General features: G+C 38.2%; 3 protein-coding genes across 5 annotated transcripts in view; 2 read left to right on the top strand and 1 right to left on the bottom strand.

Annotated features, from left to right (window-relative positions):
- The window catches only part of LOC309496524 (stonustoxin subunit beta-like), a 145,669-nt gene that overhangs the window by 97,622 nt on the left and 30,687 nt on the right, over positions 1 to 17,360 (top strand). The gene's annotated exons all lie outside the window — the stretch shown is intronic.
- Positions 2,847 to 17,360, top strand: part of LOC309496526 (stonustoxin subunit beta-like) — a 114,006-nt gene continuing 99,492 nt past the window's right edge. Inside the window, exon 1 of the mRNA XM_082166518.1 lies at positions 2,847 to 2,871. The gene's annotated coding sequence lies outside the window, so the exon portion shown is untranslated. The remainder of the gene's footprint in view (positions 2,872 to 17,360) is intronic.
- LOC309496530 (uncharacterized protein) lies at positions 6,480 to 12,957 on the bottom strand. Its single transcript, XM_082166523.1, has 2 exons — positions 9,653 to 12,957; positions 6,480 to 9,217 (listed from the first exon to the last, which is right to left on the bottom strand). Exon 2 carries the CDS (start codon positions 8,764 to 8,766, stop codon positions 7,003 to 7,005), a length of 1,764 nt encoding a protein of 587 aa, XP_082022649.1. The 5' UTR covers positions 8,767 to 9,217; positions 9,653 to 12,957; the 3' UTR covers positions 6,480 to 7,002.

The following is a 17,360-nucleotide window of genomic DNA, read 5'->3' as shown; positions in this document are numbered from 1 at the left end:
CAGAATGTGTAGATTGTTTGATGTGTAGACACATAATATTAACATTACCTCTGTAGGCCTCTCTGTGGCAGCAGAAACTCTTTATTCCCATTGTCCTGTGAAGATGAACATTTGGTTGAGTACACTTTATAACACTATTTGTCATAATTTCTGGTGTATTGATAGGCTACTTACAACTGCCTGGGGTTCTGTTGGGACAGGAGGCTCCAAAAGACAGATATTACCACCACAATCTGTTGGGACCAACAAAAAACCCAACCCAAAGTAAAATAAATGGAAATATCAAAAATAGCCTATATAAAAAATAATTGGATTGGATCTTCGGGAGTGACTGGCTCTGAAGTCCCTCCAGGAATTCCCTCAGCCAAAAATGCTGTTGCACTGCTAGACACTGGATGCTATTTAGTTATTTAATATGTCAAATGTAAAGTCAGGTAGCCTACACCCATGATATGCTCAAGCCTTACCTGATTGAAATATGTTTTTATTAGGGCTGGGAATCGATAAAAAAAAAATTAACTAATTAATTGCACAATTTTCTGTAATTAATTGCAATTAATTGCATTTCCCCCAAGCTTGTTATCATCAATATTTAAACTTAGAATCACCTAATTAAATTAAACAATGTGATAATTGTTTAAAACAACACAGGGAAAAAAAAGCAACAGAAAATAGCCCTATATTAAAATATCAAACATCAATATATTAATATATTATTCTTTTTCAATAATCAATCAACATAATCATTTTAACAGATTTTTTTTTTTTTTTTTTACTAATTATCAAAATAAAATATAGTCCTACAAAGCTATTATTACCAGAGCAGGTCATTTTACCATTGTTGCCCAGCATAGCTATACCAGCTCAGCAAACATAAGTCTACTACTGAGAAATTTCACATTATTTGAGCGGACTTTGCTTTTCCAGTGCGTGATCGGTACATGATTGGAGCGTTTGGGCCGTTAACAACCAGGCAGAACACGCAGCGCAAACACGGAGCGGAATATTGAGCAAAGAGCGCAGCAGCGCGCCGACACACACACACACACACACGGAACGGAGAGCGCACGCACACAGACCGGAAAAGACCCGCTCATGAAAGCTGCGAGAGAATGAAGCCCGATCGCCGAACACGGAGGGGCGTGACGGCATATTTTCGGACTTTTCAATAGCAGCCGCAACAGGAAATCATTAAAACAAGGCAAAAAAAAGTGCTGCATTAATTGCGTTCTTTTTTTTTTTTTTCGTTAAACATCTCAAATTAATCGCAAAGATTAACGCGTTAATTCCCCCAGCCCTAGTTTTTATATTTCATTTTCAGCTGCTGCCATGTTCTTTTAACACCTGTAGGATTGCACCTCCATGAAAATTCAAATTAGATTGAATAACATACTGTTCTTCCAGTTTCACCTCAGATATTATAATAGTTGGGTAAGTTACTCTAAAATAGTTATTAATTACTAACTACAAATGACATCTTCAACAGTGTAACTAGATTAATGTAATAATGACTATCTTTAGAAAGTATTGGTCCTACTTACTGCTAATTACTAAATCCCATATCAACCTCAACCACTTGAATTACAAGGAGAGACAAGAAACTGCACTTTTAATGCTTTCAAATAAACAATATACAATTGCATGAATTATTATTGAATTGACCAAAGTGTGTAGAGGGAGAAGGTTACATAAAAACCAAAAAAGATACCTTTTAAAAATGTATGTTAAATATACAGAATTGTTCTATAGTCTAATGCAATTACATCAGATTTTACTTTAAATTACAGAATAATTAAGAGTAATCCCTTTAATTAAATTACAGTATTTAGATTACTTGGTAATTAATTACACCCATCACTGTATAACAGTAATTAAAACGTAAACTTACGCATTGACTCAAGCAACTATTTTCTCCCTAGCTAACTCTCTGTCCTTCGCTGCTGCAGCCGATATTTAAAAAATAATAATAATATGTGTTCGTACTCCATATGCTTGCAGAAGCTCATCCAGGTCTGCTGGTGAGAAATATGAAGACCTCTTTTTGTCTGGCGCTGTTGCCATGGTGATTCATAATATCTGCGCTCCATTGATAATGGCTTTTTATAGTTGTGGTGCACGCGCTTAACTCAGAGTCAGTCAACTCAGAGTTGATTGAACCAACTCATTTCAGCTGTTCTGTAACCGAAAACTCAGAGTTTCCCATCTCAGGGTAAGTCAACTCAGAGTTCAAGTTTTAACGCAGAGTTGGTTGAACCTCCTTTCTGAAACAGGCCCCTGGAGATGGACGGGGTTTATTTGTTGTTGATATCTGAGGTAAAGCTGTAGTAAAGTATGCAAACATCACGTGAGCGTCACTACGGGAAGCAGAAAGTGTCTTCAGACTTCACGTCGCCGATCGGTTACATCAGCCGATGTCCAACACACCTAACATGACACATTCACAAGAGGAGCACATGGCAAGAACACATGAGGGAAAAGGGAATCACATATAGGTAAATTACTAAATTAAAGACATGAAACGTGAAAGTGAAAACAAAACCCAAACCAGCGTGACCTTTTTTTATTCAATTATCTACAGTCTTCTGCAATGCCCTCCAAATCTCGTGAAGCCTGACAGTGCACTTGGAGAACCAAATAAGAGACACAGACACCAGATTGCTGCTCAGTTGTTTCTCAGTTTAATACAGTTGGGCAGAGGATACATGCATCAATACATGCATTTGCATTAGCCTGTTTTCTGCTTGCGTCAAAGTTGCAGGCAGGAAAACCACAGACAGGAAAAGAAAGCGTAGACAGCGCACAGAATGCAAACTCAAACAGGGTGACAGAGAGCCAACACATATTTTACACTGGCACAAATATCACATCACGGTAAGTCTTCAGGAATTAATCTTCAGGATTATAATGATATCGAGCTCTAGGGATTCTGCTTTTAGTTTACATTACTTTACAGACTCTTTACGATCTGAAATATACAGATGTGGAAAGTAAACATGTAAATGTTCAACACTTCCGCTCTTCTGTAGGCCAGGTGTTGATTCACAGACGATCAGCTTTAGTGAGAAGATCGATTATGACAAACAGATGTATTTTTGATGGCTACAGAAAATCTATACTCTCCAGTTAAAGTGTCTGGATTGTGATATTTATAGGAAGAAGCCAGAGTAAATAATATGATAAATGATTTCATGTTTTTTATTTCACCTATGTGAAAATGCTCAATAATAATAATAATAATAATAATTATAAACTAGATTAAAAAGTTTGTCGAGACAAACTTTAAGTTGGCTTGAGAAAGTTTGGACCAGAAAGTTTGAAGTTTAAAAGTAGTTTGAAGTAGTTTAAAGTTTGATTGATAGATAGATAGATAGATAGATAGATAGATAGATAGATAGATAGATAGATAGATAGATAGATAGATAGATAGATAGATAGATAGATAGATGGATGGATGGATGGATGGATGGATGGATGGATGGATGGTTGGATGGATGGATAAATATGGAAGTAGAATAATGTCAAATGTTTTTGAAATAAAAAGCCTGTTGAATTGCACTACTTGAAAAAAAAATAGGCATTGCATTAACCATGCTTGCATTTTAATGCATTGTATTTTTAGTGCTTACATTTTTATGGGCTGAAATTCAACATGGTTGAATATTTAAGCTGTGAATATTTCAATTAAAAACATTTCAAACACCTTTTCATTATTAAAAATTCAATAATCCATATTCACCTTTCATATTTCACTTCCAAAATATTCAAACTGTTTAAAAATACAACCAATAATATTCAACAGGCAATTTTCGGTCCATTTTATTTCGCTTTGCAAATTCGCTTCCACAAATTCAGTGGTTCAAATTCGACAGTAAATTCAACATTGACGTCCAGGAACTGCAGGAAAAGCAGTAGATTGCCGAGCATACTCTCCATCTGCTGTTAGTCGACCTCACCATCAGATGGTGCAAAAGCGCTTGTTGCTGACGAAGACATTCATTCATAAAATGAAAATGATTATCTGTGTCAGTATATGCGGGAAAGATGATAAACACACAAAAGCTGTGTTTATGTTTTTGATCCCTTCCGTTGATAGTGATATGAAAGACCAATCTTGCACCTTATTTAGGGAAGTAGGCTGTAGGCTACTATATAGGCTACAGGCAAGAAGATGGACTCAGAATATGAACTTAACGCGCAAAGTTTCATGCTGAGCGTTTCGTGATATACTGGCATAAAATCAACACATACATACACATATATATATATATATATATATATATATATATATATATATATATATATATATATATATATATATATATATAGTATGCATACGTGTATTGTATTAGCTTAAACTGTCACAGCACTTGCATATTGTCCTCCTATTGTTAGTTTAACTGTAAATCGCTTTGGATAAAAGCGTCTGCTAAATGACTAAATGTAAAAATTGGCTTGATATTGGACATTAGCACATTTAGGGACCGTCTCTAAAGTTGCATACAACATTGGCATACACGTTTCTAACTTCAATAGCAAACTTAAATTTATTTGAATAAATATCAAAAATCCAAAGGGTGCGCATTATGCCTGACACTAAATGAACACTTTACAGTTGGTTTTATGACTGTAAGTCGTTCTATTCAAATGCTATCGGAGTTAGAAACGTGTATACCAAAGTCGTATACACTTTAGAGACGGTCCCTAAATGTGCGAATGTCTAACATCAAGCCATCTGTATGCCAATCTATCAATGGGAAACGCTCAGCATTAGGCTTTGCGCGTTATTCTGAGTCCATCTGCTTGCCTGCGAGTTTGGTCTTTTACATCACTGTAGTCCATTAAGCTACGTTAAGCGTTGTATATGTCCAGCAGGGGAATCCTTAAGTATTGAGAGAAACCCTAATAGCCTGCATGCAGCACATCGCCACAATATAAAGTTAAGGCAACTAAACAACCAAGAGAAATATATGTCAACCTCAAAAATGTAACATTGGATCTGTAGGCTATATCCGCATCGGGGAATAACATTATAATCTCGTTCACGGTAGAGAAAGATGCATGTAGGCTACACAGGAAAAGTAACCGTGAAGACACTGAATTTAACATAAAACAGCCGTCATAATAATCACAAATGCACTTACATTGCTGTAAATGAGTTTTATGAATGAATGACTTGTTCTAACTGTTGCTGGTCTTCAACACGCGCTTTTGCACCATCTGATGGTGAGGTCGACTAACAGCAGATGGAGAGTATGCTGCTACTGCTTTTCCTGCAGTTCCTGGACGTCAATGTTGAATTTACTGTCGAATTTGAACCACTGAATTTGTGGAAGCGAATTTGCAAAGCGAAATAAAATGGACCGAAAATTGCCCGTTGAATATTATTGATTGTATTTTTAAACAGTTTGAATATTTTGGAAGTGAAATATGAAAGGTGAATATGGATTATTGAATTTTTAATAATGAAAAGGTGTTTGAAATGTTTTTAATTGAAATATTCACAGCTTAAATATTCAACCATGTTGAATTTCAGCCCATAAAAATGTAAGCACTAAAAATACAATGCATTAAAATGCAAGCATGGTTAATGCAATGTGGTTACAATTGTTCACTCATAAAGACAGTCACTTGTCGCCACCTACTGGCTTAATGATGCAAGTGGCGCAAACACAGACATGCGAAGTGAAACAAATGGTGAAAAGGCTAATACTGGTACCTTTATTAAAATAATATAAAATATCAATATATTATTCTTCAATCAGTTCTATGCAGCAGAATCAGATTTAACAGATTAATTTTTTTTGACCAATTGTCAAAATAAAGTATAGTCCTACAAAGCTATTTTTTATCAGAGCATGAGCAGAGCAGGGAGAGGACCAGTGAACGAGAGGATCGTGATTCGTGTAATTTTACCAGCGTTGCCCGGCCCGGCTATACACACCATGTTCCAGCACAGTAGTGCTATTGCAAAAAGAAACAAGTACAGAGAAATTTCATGTCGGCACGTTTTTTTTTTAGCGGACTTTGCCTTTCCGGTGAGCGTGAGCAGAGCTTGCAACACAAACAAACAAACACACACACACACACACACACACACACACACACACACACACACACACACGGAGGTTGCTTGTTCACAGCGCGCACACACAGCGGAACGCGCTTCGAAGTTATGCATCTTCGGAAGCGGACTCGCACGCAAAGTCATAAAACACGCTGAGCCAGAGTCAAACCATCGCCGAACATAGAGGGGCGCGGCGGCTTTTTTGTATCTTTCGGCCAAAAACCTAAACATTTTCGGCAGCCTAAATTTCGTTGCATCCCTAATTTTAAACTTCAAATGTATAAATGTCCCCATTGTTCATTGTTTTTTCCTGCAGCCATGGCATCACAGACCATTGAAGTGGCAGCTCTAGGAAGACCTCTGTATCCTGGTATGCTTTATGACTGCCGCAAGGATACCTTCATTCCAGGTGGTGTACAGTACCTACTAAAATGCTTTTTACTCTCTTTTTCACCCAAATGTGAATCAACAATGTGGTAATTTAGAGATTTAAGAGAAAGGACACAACTATTAAATTAGTAGTCTTATAGATAAAAAATTGGCATGTTGACATTGCGTCTTCACATGTTAATATTCAACAATATTATTGATCTGCCTGCACTGACATTTATTATATGAGAACTGAACTGAGCTGGACGATGACGTCACATTTTTTTTCCAGAGCGGCTATATATATATATATATATATATATATATATATATATATATATATATATTAGGGTGGCCCTTAAGTGTAGGATTTTTTTTCTTTCGTTTTTCTGCAGCCTGACCCCCCAGAGTTGTTCCATTTATGCTAAAAACACCCCAGAAAAAAAATGGGGCAAAAATATTAATATTTAGAGGTAGCTCAAGCACATCAAAGTTCGCTGTTTTTGTAGGCAATTCTACAGCAAAATTCTTTATTCTAAAACGTTTAGCATTGAGCATTGTATTCAATACTATACACAGTTTGCATTGTATTCGGTTTTGCTCACTGACTTCAGAGCATACTGCAGCTGTTCTTCACACCTAAAGCGCCCGGATTGTGACGCATCTTGGATGAGCGCAACACCACGTTCTGCGTGGTCGTTTGTTACCACCAGACTATTGATTATTGCCTCCGCAGCTTTGAAATCATCTCTACTGTTCCATGATTCGGGATCTTCAGACAGGAATGCATCAGGTATACCCAGCATTGAAAACAGGTTTCTGCTCGACTTCGAGACAAAGTTATCGAGCGTTTTCTGTTTTATAGTCAGCATGTCCACTTGAGCACGTTTCGGCGGATCCTTCTCACCGACCCGCTCTTCTAATGCTTTGAGAATTGCTTGCTTCGTAGTGAAATCCACCAGCTTATCGAACAGGCTGAGAAGTATCAAATTCCCCGACAAGTACCAGAGATGCCCAGCTATCTTACGTGATGTATCTGTACTGATGTCTCGATCAGGATATGAGTGGAGTGACTGTAGTAACTGTAGATCATTCCTAGGCGCAGTGGAAGCCACAGGTGCCTGAAACCAGAACTTGATGTATATCTTGGCAAGAAATAGGTTCAGACGTAGCAGTCCACGAGATTCGCGTGCCGTCAGCTTGAACTGGGATCGGAATAGCCAGACCTTGATGGCTTTCGCCATCCAGCGAGCTTGATGCATTGGGCCAGGGGCTCTGAACTTTGTATCAGGTGATTTCACTCCCATGAAGATTAGCATTAATTTCAGCAGCTCTCTATAATCATCTCTTGGCTGAATATCCTGCAGCTGCTGTTCACAGAATGCAATGACTTCATCTCGGATAACAGATAGCTCAGATGAGGCGAAATCATCTGAAAATGCATCATCATAAATTTTCTGATCAATGGATGACCATTGTCCTTGAAAGTGCTTGAAGATGAGGACTTCCGGTGCCTTGCTGGGTCCCATACAAACTGCAAATGCGGCAGCCAACACCAACTCCAATATATGATGCCGACAACCAAAATGTTGAAGTGGCCGTCCAAGCAGCTGCTCTAGAAGGATACAGGCTCCAGACAGTCTGCCAGTGTTGGAACTGGTCGTATCGAAGCACATACCACGAACAAGATGGTCCAGTCCCCATTCTCTGATGGCATTGTAAACTGCCTGGGCCTCTGCTTGCCCTGTTCCTGTGGAAATCTTTGGAATGGCCAACAGCTTTTTTTCCCCCATTGTTGAAACCAGAATGGGCAGCCTGTTCACCTTTTCTTTACCTCTTAAGTCAAGCATCAACTTGCCATCCCAGTGGACGGTTAGCGCCGTGCTTGGTATGAATGATTCTACAATGCCAGCGGCGGTTGCTTCTCTGTGTTTTCGACGTTGATGCTGGATGGTTGATCTGTTTAGAGCAAGAGCTTCTGGGTCTTGTCCGAGAGCTTTGGCAGATTCGAAAACAATCATCATGGCAGCCCTGTCACTCAGTAAATTTCTATCAAGCATTGCTGACAGAGGAGCTGATATAATGTGATGGCGACCCCGTTTCCTTGGTGGTGCACCAGGCCTACTTGTGGTGGATAGTCCAGGATTTCCACTATCCGATTCTGATTCTGATGAACTATTCTCGGAATTATTGCTGCTGCTGCTCTCCAACACAACTGACTCTGAGAGAATACTTTTTTCTTGTTCAGAACAATGGTGTTGGCTTTGCAATTTATCCTGCTTCTCCTTCTGCTTCTGTTGCTGCAGCAACAACACTTTGTCGACACCCAACATGCAACCAGGTTGTCCTTTTTGCCGCTGAAGTTTGAGGAAGAGCTTATCCTTCTCTCTCTCTTCTTTCGAGTAAGTCTCTGCATCGATTAGCTCAATAGCATTTGCATGTGCAATGTCAAACAACCCTGCAATAATTTCTGTGAAAGTGGCTTCGTTAGCCCGTTGAGTCTTTGTTTGGTGATCTTGTTCTTTTTCAACCCCTTCCAGTAACAAAATAATTGCTCGAGTTTTTTAACGGAGTCCTGTCGATGCTTGACTGGAATTCTTGCCTGGAACCAAAATTCTTCCACTCTCTGTATGGTATTGTTTGCTGCTGCTCGAATATCCTCTTTCAGAACATTGTGACGATGTAAAAAATGGCTGAGAACGATGGTCCCTGTGGGAAGCTTAGTCCCTTCAATTCCTTCCACATGGCTAACAAGATAATCTTGCGAGCGCGTAGCAACTGTCCCTCCCGTCGCCATTGGGCTCTGCTGCTTGCGAAGTGCTGAAGTGCCGACGACCGCAAATCACAGCCAGTAATGACAAATACTTGAAATAAGTCACATAAGTGGCAAAATAACACAATTTATGCTTCTGCAAGAAATGCATAGAATATCTTTTGTGCAAAATAGGTGTTTAAAATATTCTGGCTGACCCCCCAGCGTGAGCTTTTCAAGGTGACCGTTATTTAGAATGTGTCACTTTATGGTTTCCATGGTGACGCGTCATTGCTTGTCACGTGACACACCGCAGCAACAACAGAGCTGAATGAATGATGATCTGCTTTTATGTCATTTTTCCTTTTTTATTCAAAATATTCACAAATTTGTTAGATATGGCATGAAATATCTGATATTCCGATTGTCAAATATATGCTTGTGGAAGTGTTTTGTTGTTTAAACACCTTTATAACGATCGCATTAGTTGAACTGTATGCGAGATGGGCGCCGCCATCTTAGTTTGTGCCGCAGACGCAGTTCAGAGAATCGGATCTGTTGGATTTACAACACGTGAATTCATCCACTCCAAGTAAGTGGCAGGTGAACTGGGAGAAGATTAGAGTACACTTTAAAGTTGCTTACACAATGCGTATCTGATATGAATAAAACTAATTATAATGGAAAGGATTATTATTGCCTCTTCCTTTGACATCACTGTGTATTTTACAAACTCTAAATGTATTGTTTTTTTAGTATTTATATGTCTGAAACCTAAAATAAACATTATTGTGATCGTACGTGCGAAAGGGTTAAATAAGCAAGTATGTAATTTAAATAGTTGAGATACAATTAGGCAAGTGGTAATTAACACAAATTGAGCATAATAACTGATTATACAAAACTTCAACGTCATCGAGCCACCTCTAAATATTGTTCAAATGAGCTCATATTTTGCCTGAATTATTTTTTCATGTATTGGAACAACTTGAGGGGGTCAGACAATTATAAATCAAAACTTGAAAAATAAGGGCCACCTTTTTATATATATATATATATACAGTATAACCATCACTGTGCTTACTTAAAGGAACACGCCGACTTTTGGGGGCTTTAGCTTATTCACCGTATCCCCCAGAGTTAGATAAGTCCATACATACCCTTTTCATCTCTGTGCGTGCCGTAACTCTGTCTGACGCAGCACCTGAGAAGCCCCTTGGTGAGGAGCAGAGAGTTTGCTCAGAGTTGGAGTAAATCACTCCGCAGAAGTAGCAGTGCTTCGCCTTCTGAGAATATAGTTCCCAGTATGTATATGGTTAGAAGATGGTTGTGTCTCATGTGACCTTGTTATTCGTACACGCTGTGACTATACAAATCACATGTAAATAGGAAAATGTTGCCGTTATTTTGTCACTTATTGGGAGCAGTATGCTAGCTGGAGCCGTTTACCTCCAGTCTTTGTGCTAAGCTAGGCTAGGCTAGCGGTGGGTGTGTCAGACAGAGTTACGGCACGCACAGAGATGAAAAAGGTATGTATGGACTTATCTAATTCTGTGGGATACGGTGAATAAGCTAAAGTCCCAAAAAGTCGGTGTGTTCCTTTAAGCTGGATGATGGTGCTATTTTCTTCTAGAAACAAACTGTGTTGCATTATTTTCCTGTTATCACTGTAAAGCTGAAACAATCTGTATTGTAAAAAGTGCTATATAACTAAAGGCGACTTGACTTGACTGTTAACCCTCTGAGGTCTGAGCTGTTTTCTGGGCTCTGGAGGTGTTCTGACATGCTCTGACATTTGTGTTTTTTTCTGTTACTAGTGACATTTTCATGGCTAAAGTCTAATTACACTGTATTCAGCACAAACTCTGCTACAATAATATATCAGCAGCATGTATGTAAAAGTTTGTAGTTTTGAGATAATGACATTTATGCGTGGTTTGTGAAAATACAAAAAAAAATTCTCACTGAAATAAGGCCATGAAACCCATACTGATTATTTCTTCACAAGACTTTGGAAAATTGTATGACATAGCCTAGCATATTTGCTCTAAAACTATGTGAAAATCACCCTGACTGCTCATTCAGATAAGACAATATATTGATTTAAAATTTCTAAGACGTGTTTTGTGTGACAAAGCCATATGCGAAGAGGCGTGATCATCTCATGAATATGTAAGCTTTTAACACCTGAGAAAGACAAAGACACTCCCCTAACTGCCCTATTAGGAGCGATCAGGCCCTGTCATTCAGAGCAACCTTGCACAAAGAATGAGGAGATTTAAAAAAGAATGGCTTTTAGATTGTTTGGATTTATTTACAACACAACACATTCCAAAAATACAAATGACAAAAGAGCACATTGAAAACAATGATCCAAAGACAGAGACCTTTGTGCCATTCCTAAAAACATACCTTTCATTTCCAAGGTGTTTGATTTTCACTTTACCATGTTCATGTACAGAGACTCATGTGAATGTTGAAGTCAGCAGGACTCAGTTGCATCTGGTCCCTGAAAGAAAAAAAAAATGAAAAAACTGTGAACATACTGATATCAAGAGAAACTATAGGGCTGCACGATTTTGGGAATAGATTTTAGATTTTTCTGGTTAAAATTTCTTTTTAAATTCACAGAATACACACACACACACGTTTCCAACAATATAAAATGAACACCAGGTTTGTTGTGCCTTGTAGGCATAGGCTACGCAGTGCTGCATAAAATAATAATAACAATAAATTAAATCTTCCAAAAGATTTCAAGAACAACTACGCTAGAGAAAAATATATTGATTATCATATGTTACTTCAAATGTTTCCATTCGTTATGATGATATGAAATGAGATAATAGTAAAAACATAAAGCCTAATGTTTGGTGCATTTTTCCTTTCAAACGCAATCGCGCTCCAAAATATGATACTGTACATTCAAACGCACAGCGCGCTCCAAAATATGATACATTCAAACGCCATCGCGCTCCAAAATATTAAACATTATGGTTGTACATATCTATGTTTGAGCAGATATCCACAAACAGTATTTAACAGTAAACACGGGTCTAAATAGTATAATATTCACCATATATCTAGCAACAGTTCAACTGCAATGTGAAGTTTATACATCTTTCTTGTCTTCAAATCGCGTTCTTCTTCTTCTGAGGTAAATCCATGTAAGCTCACAGCGTATCTTCCAAACTCGACGAAAAGCAGAGACTTGTGAAGTGTTTTGGTGTTTTGTGTTTGAGGTAACGAGGGCGTTCGCGTTCCATGTGGAGATTTGCATGTGAATCTCTTTTGCGCGAGTGAGCGTGGTCAAATTAAAAATAATTAGCAAGCGTTTGAGATACTGGACACCCTGTTGGTTTTATACAAATTACTTAAACAGAGAATATTTGTTTTCAGTTTGAATCCGATCATTTAAAAGTACGCACTTAAATGTGTATAAAGGTATATGGCTCATAAATGTGTGAGAAGTATTCGCTGAGTTTTGTTTCAGTTTATAGACGTGCTCAAGAAAAAAAAGTTCACCGCGACGGAGAGGCAGAACGCACACCCTGTTTATTTTCTTTATTTTACAAAAGCACAATGTTTTGATTTGATTGTAAGTGGACACATACAAAAGTAGAAATATCACAGATTATTTTTTTATATTTCTTTTTTCTGTATAACCATAAATGACGGAGTAATTTAAGTTTATGTTGCTGCTATGTGAAAAAAAATCCAGCAAAACGCGTCGGCGCGTTTCTCGACCTCAGAGGGTTAAAGCTATTTTTCATTTCAGGTGTCACTCTGTGGGATAAGCAGTCACTGGATGCAGATTTGGACACCCGTCCGAAGCCCATGACAGATTTGAAGTTCAGTAGCTCCGACTCTCTCTCTAGTAAGTCCAGTCTCCTGGATGTGAGTGCTTCCCTGAAGGCCAGCTTCTTGGGAGGGCTGGTGGAGGTGGAAGGATCTGCCAAGTTCCTGCATGACACCAAATCCTCAAACCAACAGTCCAGAGTTACAATGAATTACAGGGAAACCACAAGCTTCGACCAGCTCACTATGAGCCATCTGGGACAGATCACTTACCCTCAGGTCTTTGACCAGAAAACTGCAACTCATGTGGTCACGGCTGTACTGTACGGAGCTCAGGCCGTCATGGTGTTTGAACGTACATTTTCAAAAGACAAAGAAAAACAGGAGATTGAGGGAGAACTGAATGTCATGGTCAAAAAGATTCCTCAATTTTCCATTGAGGGGAAAGGAGCTTTAGAAATGACAGAAGGTCATACGGATAGGGCTGAGAGCATCGCCTGCACATTTTATGGTGACGTCCGCCTTGATCAGAACCCCACCACTTACATGGAGGCCCTAGAGGTGTACAAGAAGCTCTCCACTATACTGAAGGAGAATCCACAGAATGCAGTTCCAATAAAAGTCTGGCTCTATCCTCTTTCTCTACTGGATACAAAAGCTGCTCAGTTGGAAAGAGAAATCACCACACGTCTGGTTTCCAACACTGAAGATATAATAGAGGGGCTGGGAGAAGTAGAGAGGACATGCAACGACCTCTCCAGAAAAACTCTGGTAAATGTTTTCAAAGACATCAAAGAGAGGCTCCGTTTATTTCAGGGCTCTCTTAACATTTACAAAATGGTATTCCTAAAAGCAGTGGCCAAGGTCTTGCCTGCTATACGAGGAGGAGAGATGGAGCAAAATTCATTGGAAGACATCCTGAAGATCCACTACAGCTCCCCCTTTAATGCTGACATGCTTAACCAGTGGTTAGATCATGCAACGGCTGAACTTAAAATCTTGAGTTCTCACACCGAGATACTGGAGGGAATCAAAACTGAAGACTCAAACTGTCTCAACGCCATCCTCCTTGATCCTAATATTGATGTTGTGGTGTGCTTGACCTTCACATCTCTGAAGTATGAAGACCCGTATCTTTCAACCCTGAATAAGTTTCTGGAATCTGACGAGTTTAAAGAGCTTGATGTGGGAATGAAACCACATTCTAGCACGTTAGTATCTGTCAGAAAGTGGCACAACGATCCTGGTGTCATGTCAAAGATGAGAAAGAACTTAACTCTTTTCAGAAGTTTTTCAGAGGCTAATAAAGATGAAAAGAGATATCGATTCATTATTTCTGTCATCTCCGATCCCTCCAGTCCAGGCTCCTCTGTCATCTCCGATCCCTCCAGTCCAGGCTCCTCTATCTATCTGTATGAAACAGGGAATCTGACAGACACACAGTTCCAGCCCGTGTCGAAGCCTCCCCCTCCAGAAGTGGAGAAGGTCCTGAAGGACAGTGTGTCCCTGAAACTGCAGAAGTCCCCAACTGGAGAAACTGTGAGGTACAGAGTGGAGTACCAGCAGGTGAAAGCAGATTCTGGCGCTGAGGAACAGTGGATTATCATAAACACCGCTGATGAAGTCTTTACTCTGACTGGATTGGAGTTTGGAAAGCAGTACTTGATCCGCTACAGGATAGTGGGTAAAGTGGGAGTGAGTGAAGCCAGTGACACTATCGGCCCCATACAGTCTTCAGGTGAGTGTCATATGCACTTCTCTTTGCATTAATCTTTATCTTAATATAAATATATATATATATATATATATATATATATAATGTATGTATGTATGTATGTATGTATGTGTGTGTGTGTGTGTGTGTGTATATATATTAGAGGTGGGCATAGATTAATTTTTTTAATCTAGATTAATCTAGATTAATTTTGAAATTAATCTAGATTAATCTAGATTAAAATGGCTCATTTGAATTCTGCCGAAGGCATTCAGAATATGTGTGCTACCCAAATAATGACTATAAGAGTAAGTCTTTGAGAAGGGGTTTCTCAAGCCAGGTGGCGCATTAGACCAGGGGCTCATCTCCTGTTTCCAAAATGCATCACAAACTGCTTGAGAAAGCTGTTCTACTCATAGACTGTAAAAGGTTACTACTGTACTGTTACCGTCCGTAGGCAACATTAGGTAGGCCTATGTTATTATCAACTACTATAGGCTATCAATTAGGGATGGGCGATATGGCCTAAAATCTATATTGTGATATACATTGCAGCCTCTTGCGATAACGATATACAGTATATTATAATAAAACCATTTCAGAACAGATTACACAGACCCATGCTAAACAACTGCTAAATGTATTTTTTTTTAAAGGGTGTATGTAGTTTTGAGAACATATATTGTGCAAAACTGTAAGTATACAACATAATTTTGCAGATAAATAAAATGTAAGTACACTAGCTGCAGAGACTTAAGTAGGTCTAATGTTTATTATGGCTTGGAGCTTATGAAACCCCAAATTTAAAATTAGAATATTGTCTAACTGATGTCTTTTCAGTTAAAAAGAAACACAACAACGATTCTTAAAATCGAGATTATGTGCTACACCACTAAGATATATTGGAATGGGAATAATACGCGCGCGCTGGTTTTCAGTGATATCATGTTTCGTTTTGAATTTGAGGTGGTAGAACGGATTAGTCGTGTGTTAACTTACCGAACTGTTACCCCACACAGTATAGTTTGCTGCTGTTCGTCTGACGGCTTAAACCCGAACCAAGTCCAAATAATGGATGTTGCACCGATCTTTTTCACCAGCTTTCACTTTCAGCCGTGTTTACTTAAGATGACGACGAATATGCGTTGCAGCCGGGTTTACCTCGCGGCCGCGGGTAGATTGCGTCATCATAGCTTGTGTAGTATAGAGCCATCTCCCAACCCAACTTGGAGAATAGATTAACGGCGATATTTTTTTTATCGCGCGATAAGAGTCTCGCGTTAACGCAGCACGTTAACGCCGATAACGGCCCACCACTAATATATATATATATATATATATATACAGTGTATATATATATAAATTACTGTGTGTGTGTGTGTATATATATATATATATATATATATATAAATAAATTACTCTTAAGCCCACTGTAGAAAGGCCTCAGTCATCCCTGAAAACTAAATGATTATGATTAATATAAATAATATATTTAACAAATGCAAATCTCATTATTTATATTCTTTAATAATAATCATTATGAATTACTCTTAATAAATGCAAAGCATACAGACGTTAGTTGTAGAGGAAGTAATTGAACTAACCACAGGAAAATAAAATCTATAAATTAAGGTATGACAACAAATTCAAGCTTCAATGCAACGTGATCTCATGAGAATACGTGTGTATTTTTACGTTAAGTGTTGTTCTTCCACACGTACATTTACTTACGTTTTAATACACAGAGAAACGTATAATACTGACGTATTTATAGCACTAAAACGCAAAATATTTACGTATGAACAACTGATATGTACATTTGTACGTATTCACATTTATGAATATTAAAATAGTGGCATTAATGTTTTGACCCTATTGCATTCAATTGTCTTATCAATTACGTTTTCAGTCGCATTTATTAATTGCAGTTTACTCATTTACTTAATAAGAAATAATAACATTTCACTCTGTTTGTGACTTCTGCTGCAAACTCATTTCAGAGGATTATTACATGATGTTAACCCTCTGGGGTCTGGGCTGTTTTTGGGGCCCTTGAGATGTTCTGACATGCCCTGACATTTGTGCTTTTTTCAGTTGCATATAAACATATTAATGGCAAAGGTGTAAATTCACTCTATATAGCACAAACAAACCATAATATGTGAGCCACGTGTATGTACATGTTTTCATTTTTGAGAGAATAATGTTTATGCATGGTTATTGAAAAAACTAAAAACTAAAATTTCTGAAATAAGGCCACAAAACACATAGTAAATATGTGTCAATAAGACTTTTGACTAATGGATGTCCTCGCCTAGAGTTTTTTATTCAAAATTATGTGAAAATAGTCTTGCTTTATCGTTCACATAAAACCATTCATTGATTTAAATTGATGTAAAAGGTTTTGCTTGGAAAGCCAATATGCGAGGGGGGCGTGAACGAGGAGTGGTTTACACCTGAGAATACAATGTCCCACCCACTCTGCATAATGATGAGGCATTCACTCAGGTGTGACACTGACTGAGCCACAATGCAAGGACAGAAGATATATTTAGAAGAAGACTTATATTGACCATTTAAGATTTTGCTTACATCTATCTTGTAAATATGTTTAGCTATTTTATTAAAAAGGTTACAATTACAACAATAATTACAATTTCAAC

Source organism: Leuciscus leuciscus (assembly GCF_965113295.1).
Source record: "Leuciscus leuciscus genome assembly, chromosome: 4".
NCBI lineage: Eukaryota > Metazoa > Chordata > Actinopteri > Cypriniformes > Leuciscidae > Leuciscus > Leuciscus leuciscus.
This window is presented reverse-complemented; position numbering and strand designations above follow the sequence as displayed.